General features: G+C 38.8%; 1 protein-coding gene across 5 annotated transcripts in view; it reads right to left on the bottom strand.

Moving 5' to 3' along the window:
- LOC106656289 overlaps nucleotides 1-20,635 on the bottom strand; it is a 99,047-nt gene that overhangs the window by 10,127 nt on the left and 68,285 nt on the right. For 2 of the 5 annotated variants that reach the window (XM_023462799.1, XM_023462801.1), the window contains exons 2-6: nucleotides 15,140-15,363; nucleotides 12,433-12,753; nucleotides 8,585-9,475; nucleotides 6,799-6,879; nucleotides 1,662-1,992 (exon numbers count right to left, since the gene is read on the bottom strand). In XM_023462799.1, coding sequence (XP_023318567.1) covers nucleotides 1,662-1,992; nucleotides 6,799-6,879; nucleotides 8,585-9,475; nucleotides 12,433-12,753; nucleotides 15,140-15,363 — 1,848 coding nt within the window. The remainder of the gene's footprint in view (nucleotides 1-1,661; nucleotides 1,993-6,798; nucleotides 6,880-8,584; nucleotides 9,476-12,432; nucleotides 12,754-15,139; nucleotides 15,364-20,635) is intronic. The other 3 variants (XM_014377166.2, XM_014377184.2, XM_023462800.1) reach the window with 2 other exon arrangements.

Raw genomic sequence — 20,635 nt, 5'->3', positions numbered from 1 at the left:
TTCGAATGACCAAAAAATTGGCCATTTGAATAGTTTTAAAATACATTAAAATCAAATTCATTAAAACTATTACAAGTATTAAGTGTATCTTTAAGTACAATAGTATCATTTGAAGCCTTCACCACTAGATGGCGAGTACCTTTATCTGTAAATCTGCTAGTGAAAAAGTCAACATACTTGCATAAGTCAAAGCAATTTTATAAAATAATAATGTCGGAAGTTGTTTCAGATAGAGTGAGTAAAATGTATTTTGGCGAAGCACATGACCCCCTTAAAATATCATCGTTATACTTTTTACAAAATGCCACGGCCAATTAGTTCGAACCTATTAATACGCCTCTTGAAAGCCATGGAAAAATAAGCCGCGTATACGAGGATCAAGTTTGCATCAGCGCGCAGGCGTTTGAAAGCCATGCCGGGAGCCTGCGTATGGCAGGTCTTTATCGCGCTGCACACGATCGTACCTATATGAGTCATTTCACGTCAAGTCTCCTAGCGCGGCGCCCGCTCGGCATTATTAATCGAAATTGTTCAATTTGTAACTCGCCAGAAAAGCACCTAAATACAATCAGAAAAAATATGTGCCATATGATTTTGATAGGAAATTTCCTCAGCTTTCCGATGATGAGGTCAGATTTTCCAAAATTTTCCATTTTCCCCGGAAAAACTTGACATAAACTTTCAAACTCAAATATCTCAAAAACGGCATTTTTAAGATTTTTTAAAATAGTGCAAATCGAAAGCTGAGGAAATTTCCTATCGATATGCAAGTTTTCAGAGAGTACTTTTGATAATTACTCAATGAAATACAGCGACGAACGTGTAAAAACGTGAGATTTTGCGCCGCGCGGGGTACTGCGCGCGGGAACAGCTGCAGCACGGGCCGAAATGTCACGTTTTTACACGTTCGTCGCTGTATTTCATTAAGTAATTATCAAAAGTACTCTCTGAAAACTTGCATATCGATAGGAAATTTCCTCAGCTTTCGATTGGCACTATTTAAAAAAATCTTAAAAATGCCGTTTTTGAGAAATTTGAGTTTGAAAGTTTATGTCAAGTTTTTCCGGGGAAAATGGAAAATTTTGGAAAATCTGACCTCATCATCGGAAAGCTGAGGAAATTTCCTATCAAAATCATATGGCACATATTTTTTCTGGGTGCATTTAGATGCTTTTCTGGCGAGTTACAAATTGAGCAATTTCGATTAATAATGCCGCGCGGGCGCCGCGCTAGGAGACTTGACGTGAAATGACTCATATGTATTCCCAGCGTATACGTTATATTCCTGTCACGACTCGTATTATATTGCACATTCGTGTATATATATGCGCTATATATATATTTAGTCGCGCTCGGATTATCATCTCTCGTCTCTCTAGCTTTTATGGGAAACGTCAAGTCGAGACGACGGGATCGTTCACCGAAAATCATTCGTACGGGCGCGAATCGGAAAGGAATTGGGCCTGCAGCCACAAACACGCTCGAGCTATATATCTCCCGGGTCATCGGATCTAGACTAGTCTCCCTCTCTCTCGCGAAGAAAAATTTCCCTCCGTGATTTCGTCTGCTTTGATTTGCGTTAACCTCGGGGATTCCTCTTATATATACACTCACATATGGGAGACGTGATTTGCTTACGTCATGATATGTCGATCGCTCACCTGAAAAATCGTGACCTTCTTCAGCACGGACAGATTGACGTGCAGCGCCAGCTCGGTCTTGAGCTTGTCCGGCAGCAGACCCAGGGCCGTGTTGATGTCGCCGCCGCCCTGTATGCGCCCGCGCGACCAGCTGTAGTCGTACCAGCGCAGCACGCGTCGCTTCATGCCGCCCGGCACCTTGTGGTGCCTCATGTAGGTCTTGGCGCCGTCCAGCAGACGCTCGAACTCCAGCCGATTGGCGTTGCGATTCGTGATGACGTTGCCCACCTGGCCGACTATCGTCGCGAAGATGAACACGCCGATGAGGTAACTGACGATGGTGAATATGTATCTGCGCGTCGTCCGTGAAGCAGCAGCAGCAGCAAAAAAAAAAAACACAAAAAAAAATATGAAAAAAATTGTTCGGTTTGCGATTATTTGTTTGGACGACTTTTTTTAATTCGTTGCCGCAAAAGCAATGCGAGGTTTTCATCAAATTTTTATTATTCTTTTCATTGCTTTTACTGTTCAGCTGGACGATCGCAGCCCCCACCGGAGCCTTTCTCATTTTCCTCCTTTTCTTTTTTTTATCATTTTTCTTTATCATCACTTTCTTTCGGAGCATCGATCTATTTTTTTTATTATTCTATTCGACATTTAATAGCGTCACATCGCTACTTTATTAGTTATAACATTATCATAATATTAAATAAATTGATGATTTGCAATTTAAAGAAATTTTCTAGAAGGCAAGCTCACGCAATTCCGCCGTTTTGATCGTATGATATTGCACGCGATCGGCATTCTCTCTTTTCATATGTGCGGCCTCTTTTGCTCTCACTCTCTCTCTCTCACTCTCTCGCTCTCGACATTACTCACACACTCGTGTACTTCATTCAAATCGAAATACCAATAATGAATACGGAACGAATTGAATTGAATATGAATGGAATGAAATGCGCATTAGGTAATGTAACAACGTGCACGTAAAATGTTATACGTTCGAGGCGCTGCAGCGGGCCTGACTCGTTATAGGTTTGTACCACTTGAAATGAAAGAAAAAAAAAACGCTTGTAACGATTTGCATTGTGCGAAGTTTCGAAAGCGGAACGATTGTGCGAAGTGACTTTTCATCAAACAAATAATAAACGTTTGATACGAGCGATTCTAACAAAAACTGGATGATGCAAATCGGGACGAGTTATTATAGAGCTTTGCGCACGAAGAGACACGTTTTACGAGCGCCGATATGAAAATTCATGCGTTCGTCGTGTCGCGGCGCCAGAGACGCGCGCGCCGATTCTCGCACCTAATCATTAAAGCCTTAAATGCAGCTGGCATTTACGAGTTGGAAAGTTTCGAAATACCCCTATCAGCCATCGAGAGAGGAGGAAGCAGTTACAAGAGTCGGCGCGAAGTATGTGTGCGTGGGCGGGTGAGTGCGTGCGTGCGTGCGCGCAGTATGTACTATATACGCTTATAAGCGACTCTATAGCTGCTACCGTCAAAGGCCGAAACGAAACAGCGACTAAAGGAGCTTTATGCGCTGCCGAGCTTGACTCCATGAAAGTTCGTAATTATATCTCCATAAAGTTGCTGCTACCCCTCCGGGAGATAGTCACTCTCTCTCTCTCTCTCTCTCTCTCTCTCTCTCAATACATATATGGAGCAGACGAAAAGGGACGAGCGAGTATTTATAATATAATCTTCGATGCTGCGCGTGAGAGTATCATGAGCCGTAAGCTTAGTAGGGCCATGGTTCGCCGAAGCTTTTGACGAGCTAATAAATGAATGTTCATTTTAATAAGCCCTAGCTAGCAGTTCATTGAGAGCATCGTATTTGTATCCTCGACCTTTACCGGAAATACGGGAAGAGGCTTTACATTTTCGGTTGGCGAAATCGTATATTATCTCGTGACATTTTTTTAATATACCACGCGTCAGATACCGAGCAATTTTTCAAATTCTTGTTCAATACCGCTGAGACGTCCTCGCGGTATATATATAGGGGTATATACACAAGATTTAAAGGAGCTAGATGCCGCACGAGAAATAAAATCGTAACTCAAACGTCGACTTTAATCTGTATTATTTAGTATAGTTAGGGTAGTTTTTTCTTCGTAATCACAAGCAATTTAACAATATGTCACGATGTAACAAATTTAAAGCAAGAGAGGTAATAAAATGTTACTTAAAATAAACAACTAAAAGTCAGGTACCTCTTGACTAAATTATAATGCTGATGTTGTAAGCAAAATAGTCTGTGTGGTTACTAAGGTGATCCCCTAGAGAGATGTAATACACGGTGGAGTTGCTGGTTCGTGAATTTTGGAAGCGAAGAAAAAAAAATTGGCCATCTTGCTCGTAACACGAAATTTCAAACTCGAGCTTATGCTTATGTATAACCTCATAAAAACGAAACTAAACGAATATTCACAAGTGCTAATTGATTCTTCCAATTTGACTACGACAAAAGTCAGAAGTTTACTACTGCCTGGATCGACGATATAGTCAAGTAGTCGTCAGGATGCGACGCGATTATTATGCGAAACTCCAACTGTGCACGAGTCGTCAAATTTACACACTACAACTGTGCCGAAGGAGGAAAGTATTAAGTTTTGTTGTTAGATAACGCCTCGGCGAACTAGTGCCAAGAACGTGTTGAATAACGAAAAAAAAAGGACAGTACGTATAGGACGTTCAAGCTCGAAAGGAGTTCAGCACTTATTTTCAGCGCTTCTCTCTCGTCACGGCGCAGTCAAAGTTTTGTTTCTCGAGAAGAAGTCCAAACGACATCCGCAAGTAATTTATTAGAGTCAATGCTTGACAAAATGTTTGCCACTGGAAATAGTGACCGTAAGAGTTCGAAGAAACGCTTTTAAAATCTGCATTCAAAAGAGCGATCCAAGCTCGAATAATAAAACGCGATTCTCTATGGAATGGGCTACGAATAATCTCAACTGATTCTCGATGAATTTTTCAGCAACAAATTCATAAATAAAGAATTTTTCATTATTTCATTTTTACTTTGGTCATGAGCGTCAGCAGCGTGCAGCTTTCAAGAAACGTATTACAGCTCAATCAAATATTTTCTGATATCAGCTCGCGCTGTAAGTATTGATCCACGATGAGCTCTGCTCTTCTCATTCTTCCACGTTTCCTCTTGATTGATTTTCATGCTACACTTCCGTTTTGGTGGACTCATTTATTTTGAAAATACAAGCTCGCTTCATCGTGTTGACGGTGACTCTTTAAAAGAAAGTTCAAGCTTAAATTTTTCAAAATAAAATTCAATACCTAAATGGATCGCCAATAGAGCCAAGAATTTATATAATCCAAGTAATAACGATGGCGCACTGGGTAAACCCCCGTACGGTCAGAGATAAACAGGCTATTGTGTGGCCAACGAGAAAAGCATTTGAAGTTTAATTTAAAGAGCCGAGTTCATTAACGCTCGTATACAACGATACAGGACCGAATTTCGACACAATCGTTGCGAGCAGGTGTGTCTCGTTGGCTTCACACATTGCGTAATTGAATTTGCGTTTGGGCCGATAACAAGCGATATACCGAAACTTCTCTACGCAACGCCGTCAAATTCAAATACCGGGATTTCGGAGCACTTCACCGTAAAAGGACGAACAATAGAAGATTTTTGTATCAATTTTATTTCACGGGGTAACTTCTATCAGCTTTAGACCTTGAAAAAAGAATGAATTGACCTATTTGTTTAGGTCAGATGAATTCAATCGACCGATAATTTTTTCGTTACTTGGCGAATGTACCGGGGAGATGTAATCAAATGGCTGAGAGACTGCCTGAGAAAAGATAGAAGCTGAATTAAAGATGATACGAAACAAGAAAGTTGAAGTGCTTCTATAGAGTCTTCTGAGAGGGGTGGAAATTCGCAGCCCTTTTTTGCTCGACGAAACTTCTCTTTTTGACTAATTTTGATGTACTTACCGCGCATTTAACATTCTCTTTTATCCCTCTAACTTCTAGCTATTCTTTTTTCCTCAGTCTCTCTCATTTTCTCCTTGTGTATATAGCTATACATGTAGAGAGCTATATAGATCCGTTAGACAAGATGCTTTCTCTTTTCTTATATATTTTTTTTAAAAGCTCATCCATTACCACTCTATATATACGGCGCAACTATTTCCCGTCGCTATTTCTCCCTTTCAAGAAACCATTCGTCTTTTATTGTATTTTTGATCCTAGGCTAGGGAAACCCTAAGTGAGTCCTTTTCTTTTCTCGAGTGTCGAACTCGGTACTAAACTCGAATTTCTGTTGTGTATGTGTGTGTGTGTGTGTGTGTGTACACCGGGTGTAAACGTCGAACGAGTCGTAAGACGTTCGGGATACTTTTGCGAGAGAAAATCGATATTTTTTGTACTAAGAAATAACTTTTGAAAAGTGTTTCGAAAAAATTATATTTTCTAAAATTATCTACCCTGTAAGATAACGGACTATGATGTATAAAAATGAATCTGAAGAGAGAAACTACAAACTGGTACCTGTTTGTAAGAAGTGTGTAATCTCGATTTGTAGACGTCCGTAAAATTTATATAGTATGAATAAAAATAAATGCACTGAAGTAATGAATAACGTTAATGGAGAAATGTATAATAAATCAAGCAAAACCACACGTCATTGAGACCAATTAAAATTCAAGCTTCAAATCACACGCCAAATTAAAAGCTCAAAACACACTTCATTAATGCAATTTTTCACGCAACAGCTCAAACGCACACACACCCACATACACGTACAAACACTAAAAAAAACTCAATCAAAACATGCAGAGCGGAAGTGAACGGAGGAATTGCAGCCACAAGGCAGTGTCGGTTCAAACTAGTTTTTATTCAACGCGTAAAAATTGAATAGTAATTGCAAATATTTATTATCACGCGCACGGCAATATGCGCATTCGGAAACTATTCGATTTTAAATCAATTGAATTATATTTATCGTCGTGCATTGCAATAATAAAAAATTGACGCAATATTGCTCGTTAAGATCGTGAAAGTATACACAAAGCAAAGTTGCTTGTTCAATTCATTTCTTTCTTTCTTATGTTTTTTGCTTGTTCTTTACGATTTGATAAATCTCATGAATTTTTTTTCTTTTCGTCTTTTTTGGGAACGATACAGATACCCTCCGTTATGCTTGAACTGCAGAAGTCGAGACAGTCGACCACGACGAGCGAGACTCCGGTGGTTGCCGCCCGCTACAGCTCTGCCAACACAACAACAACAAACTGCTCTCACGATTCTCATTCCTATGCACTAAGCTATTCGTTTTTGTCAATGTATTTTTTTTTACAACTCAAGAGACAATGGAATATTTATCGCCATTACATTACATCGAACTTTGGCTTAATGTGGAAGTTAACTTGCATTACACGTTTTATCAAAAGAATGAATCTACACTGTTAAAAAATTCTTAAAATTGAATGCAGAATTAATATTAGGCATTGAAATAAAGGTAACCAATACCGAAATTGAAATTTTAATTGAAAATAAATGTATTAGTAAGTATTGATTTATCTTTTTTACAAACGCTGCATCAACATTCTTTTAAATGCAAAAATGAAACAAACAGATTTATTAATACTATAATAAAATTTTTAAATTGAATTGAAGATTAATATTTCAATGTTTTTTTTGCGTTAAATGACCAAATAATTTTCGAAAATCCAATAATAATTAATGTCAGTCTCAATCACTAGATGGCGAGTACCTTTATTTTTAAATCTGCAAGTGGCAAAGTCAAAATAATAATATAAGTCAAAGCACCGTTTATTATCGATTGATGTTCGTTTTTTTAGACAATTGGTCAAACAATCCAGAGTTAATTCTTGCAGATCAAAAATTATTAACATGACAAGATTTGCGGAGTATATATTTTTTTTACTCTCGCGCCCGCAACGATGGCGGAGGTAATTTTATAAGCTCATTGTGCAATGCGATTCGCTGTTACAAGCCGACGTTCAACGATCTTCGGGGAGCAATCGTCCGCGAGTCCTGCTCTCTTTCTCGAACGCATACAGAGCGTGACTTTATACAGTTGCGAGCGTTTATACGAAACCGCTTTATATTCCGTATCACGCCCACTTTATTCGCCGCTCTCTCTCTCTTTCTATTCATGTATATAGCCAACACGTTATTGCAAGCGCCGGAACATTTCCTATATGTGATAGTCGCGAAACGCGCGCTCATATCGATGTTCAACTCCGAGGGAGCTGTCTTTTGCTTCTTATCACGATTCTTTGCGGTTACAGCGCGCGCGCGCGCTCGACTCTTGACATATGAAGACTAAACGCTATCAAGATTGCGCTGCGAATTCTTGATACTTCCCATTTCCTGCTGCCGTCTTAGAATTTTCCACAATTGGTATGTATGGAAAATTATGGCCGAGACGTGCGCCGTACGAAAAACTTTCTTAATCAACCGAGTGCGCAAGCGAAAGATCAAAAAGTACTTACAATCTTACATGAAGTATTATCATGTTCTTTTAAATAATGTTGCGTTTATTGACAGATCAATTGTATGGCGAGTTCTACAAATATTCCATTTCCTCTTGAGTATAATATATGATGTACGATTAAAAAAAAAACAACAATGATCGATGTAAAAAATATGAAATCAACTAAAATATCACTAAGGGGTTCGTTTATAAAATTCAAGTTACATCGTACGATAAAAAAAAAAACAAAAGCAAACCAGGTAAGTCTCAACCTCTTTCCATAAAATACGTAAGCCATAAGTACCGAACTCATAAAGTAGGAAAAAAGAACAAAAGAGCGAGAGGAAAGTAATCCACATAGTTAGTATATGTACAAGTGTAAAGATGTTTCAAAGATTAGTAGTAAAAGAAGAGAACAAAAAAGATCTGGAGTTGAGTAAAAAAAAAATTGCATGCGAGAGAGCGCAAAACTCACTCGGCGTTAGTCTCGGGCGTGGGCAGATCCCCGATGGTCGTGAGGGTGAGCGTCGACCAGTAGAGCGAGCCGAGATACTTGCGCGTGAGGGTCGCGTACTCGCCCGGTCGATAAGGATAGACCCAGTCGCCGTGAAAGCCCTCGGCCTCGCTCAGCAAGTAGTAGAAGCAGCCGAACCAGTGCGCCAGTATCAGCAGTATGTGTATGAGATTGAAGACGCGCCAGAGATTCGGATAGACGGTGCGCGACTCCACCATGTAGTAGTAATTGTAGACGCGATAGATCTTGAGGAAGCGGGGGAAGCGCAGCAGCGGATTGACGCCGATGTTGAATTGCAGCAGGTCCAGCGGCATCAGCGCCAGCAGATCGAGTATGAAGCACTTGGACCTGAAGTAGTGGCCGGCTAGCTTCTTGCTGTTGTAGACCATGAGGCCCTGCTCCAGGTAGCCCGTGCGAAATTGCACGCCCACGTCGAGAAAGAAGATGAGATCGGTGAAGCCGTCGAAGCCCATCCAGACCTCGGGGAAGAGCTCCTGGAGCTCGGGCATGCTCTGGCGCACGATGAGCGTCCACAGATTGTAGAGCACGCAGCCGGACAGCAGCATGAGCCAGTAGTAGTAGAAGTTCTCGTCCGGATTGACCACCGTCTTGGGGGCCTTCTGCAGCTTGCGCTGCCTGCGCCGCCGGCGCGTCTGGAACTTCTCGTCCGACTGGTCGCCCTCGCCCTCGCCCGTGTCGATCGTCTCCTGGCTCTCGGGTATCTGTCGCGTCGAGAAGCGCTTGAGAAACGAGTCCTCGCGCTTGAGCGGGGGCTTCTTCTGTATGGCTGACACCGCCGAGGACAGCTGGACCGTTGTGCGTAATTTCATCCACCGCTGGTTGCTCTTCGTTCTGTCGAATGATACAGATTGTTATTCACAATTCTTTGTTATGAGAGAATTATTTTTCTCGGTGTTTACGTGAGATACACATAATTTTCCTATAAATCAAATAAACTTTTTTATTTATAGTTGTGTTTAATATTTAATCAATTTAGTTTATGGTCTCTCAGAAATAATTTAAAATGGTTGCAATTCCCAAGTTTCGATCCCCGTAGCTAAAGCTCTTGAAAAAAAAATGAATTTGTACAAAACTTGAAAAGCTGACCCTGGTAGAAATTCTCAACATTAATAATAGCTTAATGACCGAAAAATTTCTTTTAAAATCATGTTTAAAGTCAGATCCGTTTCCAAATTTCAGTCTTCACCACCAGATGACGAGTACTTTTACCAGTTAATCTACAAGTGCCAAAGTAAGCATAATTGTATAAGTCAATTATATAGGTCAAGGTTTGAAAATGAAATAATACATCAATCGATTCCGCAAGAAATATAGGAAGAAACTTTAAATAAATTTAATAGGTTTGCGTCAAATTCTACTAAATCCATTGTCCCTATTTTCAAATTTGAACTAATTTTTTGAAAAAGATAAAATTTGATACTGTCATTTAAATAATATAGTAAACATGTTCGACTCGTGCAACCAATTTTTAAAAAAATTTTTTAGGTAAAATTAAATTGTTAATATTAATAATTGAGCGTAAATAAGGACAGTGACCTTAGTCGTCCCATGTCAAGTATTTATACCAGGGAAATTTTATTTTCGTTTAAGTAAACAATGAAAATATTATTAACTACCGAAAAAACTTCATATGAATAAAAATTGATTTAAAAGCTTGAATTCTCCTGAGTAACCATTTTCATTCGATTTTTTTATATGAATTCTTTTCATTTTTTATCATCTTCATTCGCGATGTTATCAATTGCAGCTATACACTTTTTAATTTAGAGATAAAAACTTTAAGAGCAATTTTTATCGTTTCATTTAGAAACTCTCTTCTACAGCTTTAGTACACTTTATTTCTCGGAAATTTGTGTTCCAAATGATTACCCCGAAAAAAAATCCACTAAGCATTTACTAATTAGAGTTGTTTTATTTATGATATTTTATTTAGTGTTTATTTAACTCATTTCAAAAGAAACATAAATACCACCAAGATTTGAAATGAATATATCTATTTGATTTTCATTTCTCATCTTGCAATTTTTTCTTACTCCTTCTAGGGAAATATTTTTGTAATTTACTTTTTAATTAACACAGTTGAACACATAAAAAAACTAGTCTATATGTATTATTTTATTTTTTCACTACATATAATAAAAATGTGTAATGTAAGATTTCATTCTATTTTTGTTCTTTCGCTAAATGTAAAGTTGAGTTTTAATTTTTTGGGTCATGGTCTGTAATATAAATTTTAATAGGTGAAATTATTGAAAAACAGTGTATTGAAAGCAATCTTTGATAGATGGTAGTTGAAGAATCGATGAAAGTTTCAATATAAAGCAAGCAGAATAGTAAGTAGCATCTTCTTATAAAATCTATATTTTAGTGTCAAAAAACATATTCTCTATTTTATTTTTTTCTAGTCATTAATCTAAAAACAATAACTAATTTATTTCTAATCTAAACAAGCATTCACATGGCACATTACCAGTTATATGAGTCTAAGTATCTTAACACCACTATCATATATTAATCTTCTATCATAGCTAGAATTATTAAAATACTACTGTCAACTATACATCGTTAGACGTTAGAAAATTACTCCAATTTCTAAGAGAGTAGTTGCATTAATTGCAAAAGATGAGAGATATGTAACAGACGGACAGATAGATTAATTGAAAAATAGAATTTCAGCTATAACGTATAAAGTTTTAAACGTCAAAGTTACCACAGGTGTATGCTGTTAATTTTTGTTGTGGTACACATCATGAGAAAGTAATTCTTCTAAAATAAAATCTTGAATTGATGATTTTTATTATGGTAGCTCGAGTTACCTAGAGCAATTCGTAAAAACATTAAATAAGTTTGCAATCTTAATGAAAATTACTTTGATTTCCAACTTGTGAGTCATCATTGAAAAACATCTGTCAAATCTACTTTTAATGTCTTTAAGTTTTGCTCGTACATGACATTTGATATCAAAACACAAATGCAAGACCGAATAAAGTTTAAAAGTTGGATACACATCCCAAATGCATTGTATGGCATCTTCGGAAGTATAACTGCTCGAATGTATACTCAGATTCAATCCGACAGCCACTGTTTGACAATCAAGTTTTTTTTCAATTACATAAATATATTTTATAAGTTGATTTTTGTGCTTATTTTAATGAAATTACAAAATATAAAAATAAATGTTGTCGTGGTTATTATTATATTCTTTTGAGTCTGTGATAAAAGCTTCAAAAGAGTGATAAGACCATTATGCAAAAATTCTGATTTAATTTTTTGAAATTTCAATTTGCTTTGATCAAGACTCAAAAGAGTTCATAATTTCTTTGATACGAAAAAATGAATTAAAAATTATAAATCATTATTTACATTTAATCGAAATTTTGGCGGACCGAATCTAAAAAAATATACAAGACATTTTCTATAATTATATGAGAAACTTATATATTTTTTATGCCATCTCACATTGATTGTCACTACAAAGGAAAATGTCTAGTAAAAATAATTGACATACAAGACAAATAAAGTAGAGATACTGTGAAAGGATAGAAAAATAGTACAGTTAATTTTTCTATGACAGATACAACAGTTAGGATTTAAAGTCGAGCAACAAAAGTTATTATTATTATTATTTTTTATATATATAACATATTTGATAATATCGCAACAGAGAATGAAAGAAGATTAAACATATTAATCGACGCCAGAGGAGGTTCGTTGCAGGACAGAGACGCCGCAATATAATAATTTTGAAATCTCCATCATCGAATGTGCAAGTGGGTCATCGAGTGTACCTCTTGATCTTGCGAAGAGAGGAATAGAGAGCCATAACGGCCCTAACGTTGCTCCATTTTTGAGAGCCTCTCGTGCCATGCGAACCAATCGCGCCGGCCGCGGGTATTTCTGAATCGCCATCAAGGGAGTTTGAAGTAGTCGTCGGTGGCGTGGTGGGCGCATTCACAAAACCGTCGAAACTACCGCCGCCGTCGCTGTAGCCGCCGAAACTTCTGCTGTTGCTGCCACCGGGGCGGCCGTAGCCTGCACTTCCGCCTGCGCTGAGCGACTTGTGCAGCCGCCTCAAGTTGCGCCGCTGTCGAGCTGCCGCCCGAGCCGACCTGCGAAGAAGATCCAGAAAGCGTGCCCTATTTCATTCTCTCTTTCTTTCTTTCTCTCTCTCTTTCTCACTCGACTACACTTCTTTTACGATCCCTCAAATCTCGTGTAAAGCAATTGCTTTGCCTTTCTGGACTATATGTACAGCCTAACGCCTTACTCTTTTCTTCCTCTTTCTCTTTATTTTCCTTTCATTTTTCACGCGTGTGCAGCAGTATGTGCATCTCTTTGAGTTCACTTTTTTTCCACTTCTGTCCGTCTGTCGGAATCTTTCATTTCTTTCATTGTTAATTCACGTTATTCGTTTTTTTATTTAATACGCTTAAACGTAGAATATTTTTTTCTATCCATCTCATATGCTCGATATAAGATATTTTTTACTAATTTCTTACCTTTTATCGCGTTAATGCATGTTAATTAGGTGATAATGAAATGTATTTTGTTGTTAAATTTTTGGAATAAATCTTATTTGAAAAAATTCGCTAATATACCCATATGCATAGAAATTATGAAGTACTTCCGCTTGGACGCGAAAATAATAAAATCTACGGGGCTTTTTAAGCTTAACACAATCACCAGCGATGTTATGACGATACTAAAAAAAATTAATCTACTTGAGTACTTAACTAACTAATCTCTATGCAATCTTGTGTATAAGGGTTTGTGCAATTTTTCATCTGAGTGATGTAAATATTTTTGACTTATAAAATATTTTTCTGCTTTTACGTATTAGTAGCAATGTTGATGAAAAAAATTAAATTAAGGTTCATTAAGTCTTTCTAAGGATGCATTGTCAAATCTATTGTTGTAAATCGTGCAAATCAAGTTGTTTTCGAATAATCAAGCTGTTGCAGAGTTTTGATTGCTTTATAATATAAAAATTTGTTCGGACTTCTGTAAATTTGATCGCTACCTCAAATTTCATAAAAAATGTTGTACGAGGAAAATCCGATGGCTCGTAGAGCACTCCACTCTATTTTCTTACTTGTAACGTGGAAATTAAGGTGCATTTTCATCGTTAAACTTGAAAGTACATTCATTATAAATCTTTTGATAAAGTTTTGACAGCAGTTTCTTCTACCCTGAAGATAACTTTCATAAAGATTGAAAAATTTTGAATAAACATAAAAAAGCCATTGAATCTTCTTTAGCTAGGAACAGGCACAGATAATAAAATTAATAAAAAAACAATTTATGAAGATTGAAATTATTTTTTATTTTGCACGGCCACTACTTCAAAACTGAATAATGCGACTAATATTTCGTTTTTGAATAAAAGTTTAATATTGCTTTTATATTGTGTTTCAAAATCACGACTACTTACACACGAAACACAAAGTTATTTTTCAATTTTTTTCTAATCGAGTTGTAAACTTACGTAAAAAATGGCTACCCGTAAAAGAACATTAGAAAACTTTTATAACTACGAAGTAATGCAATCTGGTTAAAAGATGTACGACTTCTTTTCTAATAAACTCAAGAATTGAAAAATCAAAGTTTTTTACCGTCTGCCGTATATTCACTGAGAAAAAAAACCAATTTCGACATTCCTTATTAACGGTCTTGAAAATTCACCCAGCGAGCACACAGTAATGTTGAACGCAATTTTATTCAATGCGAAAAAGCGCAGTGATTCTCGCACGCGCGCGTTCCGAAGTGTTTCGCGCGACGTGGCTAGAATCGAACTGCGGCTCGAAACGCGCGGCGCGGATAAATAGAGCTAGAGAGAACTACTTAATCACGCATATAAACGATTTACGTGATAATTACATTTTCAGCGAAATCATGTATGCAAGCAGAACGTGCTCCCAAGCTATATACAGATCGACGGTGCGGTGGCAGCTTCCTTGTTTGCTTCCTTGCCATGTCCATCGCGCAGCTTTGCGTATTACGCGGGTCGAGGATTAAGAATTTTTACATGCGCGCGAGATTTAATCCGCGATATCGTTGAAATGATAGTTTACCGTAATCCAGCGGGCAAATCGAAATATGACGATTCGCCGCGTATATATTTTATAAAGCAACCAAAATTCGTGAAACGAAGCTCGAGACGAATGAGATGCATAAGTATCGCTATTAATATAGTAGTACGAAATTATTCAAGCAGCGAGATGCATATTTACATAAGCCACGTCAACTGCGTGTCCCAAACAGTATCATACTCTCAACTTGATGATGCAGGTATTTTTCTAATAAAAACAGGTCAGTGTAAGCGGTTCTATTGATTAATATAATAATAATTTGCATCGTCACTTGATGATTTTTGTTTCTCATCCTAAAGACGACACGATGCTCTATCGTGTTTATATAATAATAGCAAGGGTCCACAAGCACGCGTTAAAATAAGTACGAGTGGCTCGTATAAAATCGCCCTTGTGCATATTATACCTAGATCCTCCGTGACCGTTGGATCGTCGACCGCTGCTCTCTTCGTCGTCGTCGTCCTCCTCGTCGCGTGACGTGGCCAGCGAGTGGGGCACCGACGATGGGGCACTGCTGCCTGAATCGGGCCCCGGGCCCATTCTCGAGCCGAGTCCACCGCTGTGGTGGTGCGCGGACGACGGCGGCGCCAGTCCTCCTGCCTGGGCCTCCTCGTTATCCGCTCGATCCACCTGTGGGCAACAATACGTGCACGACAACGATTAGAATGGGTCCGATGTGAAGTTCGTTAATGCAAACCATTTGCTATATCGTTCAATCAAACTCACTTTGTGTTTTGCATCAGTGCATTTTGCTTTGACAATATGGACAAAAAAACCAGACAACACAAGGGTTATTCTATTGTGGGGAGACTTATCAAGTAATTGCGGTAAATAATACAGCCTTGGGGAGGAAAGTTATTAATTTGGTTAGAACTAATAGGCTACTGTAACATTTTTGAGAAAGGTTTATTCAAATTACATTCGAATTTTTCAATTCTAAAGGGCAAAATACCAGGGTAATTTCTCAACGTAATAGTAGCTTGATGAAAGTGCCCAAAAGTGTTACTTATGGCACTTGTACCGTAAACTGCTAGATGAGTGTTGAAAAAATGAAGTATTCTGAAAAAGGATTGAAATGCAAGAGACATTTTAGATTAAGAAATAGTAAGGAAAATAATCGTTACTATAATATAATGAGATTTAATTAGAAATTCATGCCATCTTAATATTTATCATTGGGATTTATATGAAACAACTATTGTTTATTATATACTGTCACTATTGCATTTCTTCCAAATTTAATATTTATGATATTTTTTCAATTCATTTCATCAAAATAAAGGTCAATTTTATAGAATTACTTAAAAAAGCGTCTTTATGATTTTTGGTACATAAAAATGGAATAATATTTGAACAAAAATGAACGAATTAGTGAATTGATGTTTTTAAATTTATTTATTTTAACAATATGGAAAATATGAGACAATTAATTATATCAGTCATAAAAAAATTACTTGAAATTTGTTTATCATTACAATTATCTTTGGCCAGCAACTGCCAAGCAAATATTATATAAATCAACATTTCTCAAATTCGAAATTATCATATCGCAGCACTCAATCGGCAGCCCATGGTGTATCAACGTCGCAAAACATTCTACCGACCAGGATAGGAAAAATTTTCTCGATACTTTCTCGCACAGATGCACGAGTAAAGCCTGCGCGTAAAGATCTTGGAGTAACCAAGGAGTCTTGACGCAAGTTAAATCATAGTAGTTCTTGTGTGAGAATAGTTTCGACGCCTCCTTGGGTCGTAACTGGATCAGTTTGTAGAGCGAAAATCTCGGAGTTATCTTCATATTTTGCAATTTTTTCGCAAAATTACTTGTAGCGTCGAGCGACAATTGGACGGCATCCTCCGACTCCTCGAACAGCTGGTACCTGGTGAAAAATTGCATGATCGTCAGTGCGTCGCTTCGGTCCAGCTCGTATCCTCCTTTCTCCAGAAACTCGACGACCATCATAGCGCTTGCAGCTAGTTTCAAGTGAAATTTATGCCAAGCTTCCCCGGGCGCTGGTTCCAATCCTCTGGCAAACGTATTCGCCGAAGGGAAAACAAATCTCGACAGATCAGCGCCATGATTCAATAGTTTACGAACGGCATAGGGCATGAGATTCTTCACAGCCAATTGAAGAGGTGTCCGGCCCAACTTGTCTACAGCGTCGATTTGTACCGTCTGCTGAATCTCGTCGGTGACGTCCAAGAATACTTTTAACGTGCGATCTCTGTTGCCTTTGTTGCAAATGACGTGCAGCGGAGTCGATTCATCCTCGTCGCACACATTGGGATCGGCTCCTTTTTTCAGCAGCAACTCCGTTGCCTTTACGTTGCCGTAATAGACAGCCAAGTGTAACGGTGTATTACCCGATCCGTCCTGAGCATTCACCTCCACCAGTTGATTTCTCTCGCCAGCCATCTCGAACAACAGCCTCGCCAAGTCATCCTTTGCATAGCTCTGGCAAATCAGGTGCAGAGGTGTAAAACTCCTCGAGTCGGCTATATTCGGATCTGCTCCGTTGCTCAGCAGCAACCGGGGCAAGTCCTCGTGATTGCAGGACAGCGCGTAGTGTAGAGGTGTATAACCGAACCTGTTTCGAGCATTGATCCGCACCGGCTTGAACTGGTCGTTGCCGAGCTCCAACAACATCTCCGCCAGATGATAATCGTCGTTCCCTTGGCAGACGACGTGCAAAGGAGTCGATCCCTCCGCATCGACTGCGTTCGGACCGGCGCCCCTTCTCAGCAGCAATTCGGTCACTCTCTTGTGCCTGTGGTACGCGGCATAGTGAAGCGGCGTCTTATGAGAATTATCTCGTGCATTGACTTGCAGCGGCCAATATTTGACCCAGCTGAGCTCGAATAATATTTCAACCGACTGGTAAAAGTTATTCTCTTCGCGGGTACTGTTGCAAACGATGTGCAATGGTAACGATCCTTGAGCGTTGGGTAAGTTGGGATCGGCGCCTCTTCTTAGCAGCAGCTCGGCCAGCTTGACCTTTCCAAATTCGACAGCCAAGTGCAACGGCGTGTTGCTCGTCTTGTCCCTGGCCTGGATCTTCACCGTCTTCTGCAGCTCGTCGGCGATCTCGAAGAATAGCTCCGCCGTGTCGTCGCTGCACATCATGCTTTTGCACATCGTGTGCAACGGAGTCTCTGCCTCGGCATTGGCCAGATTCGGATCGGCGCCGCTCTGTAGCAGAAACATAGCCAAGGCCTTGTGGCCGTAGCGCAAAGCGGAGTGTAACTGTCTGTTGCCGTACACGTCCTTGGTATCGATTTTTATCGGAACATATCGCTCGTGGCTGTGCTCGAACAACATATTCACCAAGCTATCAACGTGGGTTCTTTTGCAAATGACGTGCAGAGATGTCGATCCTTCTGCGTTGGTGATATTCGGATCGGCGCCACGCTTCAGCAGCACCTGAGCCACATGGATGTTGCCGCAGCGCAGAGCCAGGAGTAACGGCGTGTTACCCTTGTTGTCCTGGGTATTGAGCTGTATCGGCTTTTGTAATTCCTCGCTGTACGCGAAAAATCTCTCTAGCAAGTAGTAATCGTCCTCGTCAACATTGCAGATAACGTGCAAAGGTGTCAAACCGTCTGCGTTGGTCAAGTTGGGATCGGCGTCTTTTCTCATCAGCAATTCGACCACGTGTTCTTGTCCGTATTTCAGAGCTAGATGCAGCGGCCGATCGACCGTGTCTTGCTCTCGGCAATCGGGATCCTGCCCGTGATCGAGAAATTTCTTCGCGATGTAGTCGCAGCCAGACATGCAGGCCACGTGAAAGTTCGTAAATCCAAATTTGTCGCGGTAGTTCACGTCGTACCTATCATATATGTCGAAAAGTTTCGGGACGACCATGGTGCTTTGAAAAAGTTTGAGGATGTCCTTGTGACCGCGTCTCGGCACATGGTGCAACGCTGTGGTGCGATGCGACTTTGGCTTGCCGTCTTTGCCGAGGTCAGGAACGTCTTTGTAGCCGCTCTTGATGACGAAGTCGATGATTCGTTCTCCGCGATAACAATTTCGAATTCTACCCCTGTAACAAATGGATTCAGAGAGTATATCCTCGATTTCTTCGGGAGAAAAAATGTCTCGGAGATTTGGAGGTTTGCCTTCCCACCTCATGATTATTTTGTAAAGTTGACGAATAAAATCGATTCGCTCTTCTTCGTTCTCCCAATTGACTTTTTCTCGTAAGTTTTTCAATTTTGAATTATCAAATCTGACTTCATCGTAAACAATTTTATATCTGTCTTCGAAATCAGAACCCATTACAGCTTCAACACTTATATCCGAATCGTTGCTGAGTTCATACATGGTTTTACGCACTCACACACTATACACGGTCGTTTATAATGTTAAATACTTTTTTTACTTTTAATCACTAGCTGCACTTGATGCGATATTTAACTGTTCACGCAGCGGTGTCTTGTCGTAGACTACCTCTTTACAGGCAATACGAATTAAGACTTACACATGTGAGAAAAGAACACGAGGTTGGAACTGCACCTAAAAAGTAGCTCGAGCCATGTGCGCAGTAATGATTAAAAAGTGAAAGTCCAGAGAAGCAGGGACCACTTGCATTTACTGCATGCGGTGTAATTATAACGAAAAAACGTGGCTAGGCATAGGCAACGCCCATACTTGGCTAGATTTACAATTTCTAATCGTTACCAAACGCTGACTGTATACGCGCCGTGTAACAGTAAGCTATATATCGGTATACCGGCGCACAATAGCATGTGCACGAAAAAAACGGAGACATACGACGCTACACAGATGTTTCAATCAAGTTACTTTCACCTATGACCGACGCGGCATCGCAGTGCGCATCGATCATTATGATTTCGAAAAAGAGATTGGGCCTTATAATATAAGCTCTTATTCGAATAGTTAATGCATATTTAAAAATAAATTAATTTTTTCTCAAGTTTATAATCAATTTCAAAAAAACCGCTGCCAATGTATTGGCAAGTAGCTTCCTCATACTTTTTTTTTACTTGAAAATAATTTGGAAATATTAATATAATCATTTCTAATTTGTTCACAAAAGAGTTTCAATCATAAATTATTTCTGTTGTGGAATCAATTGCCAACGTTCTTCTATTCTTTGATACATAATTTTTATCGAATTATTTTCACGATGACGTAACAATTAAAGTAGTTCCCGAAAAAAAATAGTTATTTATGTAACAAGTGCTCAAACGGCGTTTTTGGGCACGAGTGTGCGGAAAAAGACACGAGTGCCGGCTATGCCGGCACGAGTGGGTGTGGGTGTGTGGGTGAAATTTTATGCAATAGGAGACGAAAAATACTTTCATTTAAATGAGGCGTTTTACTGCACACCCGTGTCCAAAAACGCTTTTTGCGCACTAAACGTAGTACTCTACGATTATTAGTTATGAAAGTCGAAAATCGGTCCGACACAAAGCTTCCTCTATGAGGAAGCAATAATTAATTTTTACTGGTGGGTACACAGCTCCAACCAATAATGTTGGGCTTGAAACCTCGCTTTAATTTATACAGTTATCTTGACTTTATCACTTGGAGATTTACAAATAAAGGTACTTGCCATCTAGTAATGAGGACTTAGAGTGGTATTATCATTCATAAAGGGATTTAAAACTAATCTAACTTTTTAAAAACAATTGAATTGTTATTTTTAGGAGATTTCAAATACGCCTTAATATTTGTAAAATAATTGTAACAAAAAAATAGCCAAAAACAAGCTAATTAATATTAATGTATTAAAGAAAATTTTAATTTTAATTTTCTCAACTTTTAGGCTACTTTATCAATATAAGTAATTTCTACTGGCGTAAAGAGACAGAAATTTTGCGTCATTTTTTACGTGAACGTGTTTAAATAAAGATGATTTTGGCTGCACAGGATATTTTA

Source organism: Trichogramma pretiosum, unplaced genomic scaffold (assembly GCF_000599845.2).
Source record: "Trichogramma pretiosum strain Unisexual culture from Peru unplaced genomic scaffold, Tpre_2.0 scaffold1, whole genome shotgun sequence".
Classification (NCBI taxonomy): Eukaryota; Metazoa; Arthropoda; class Insecta; order Hymenoptera; family Trichogrammatidae; genus Trichogramma; species Trichogramma pretiosum.
This window is presented reverse-complemented; position numbering and strand designations above follow the sequence as displayed.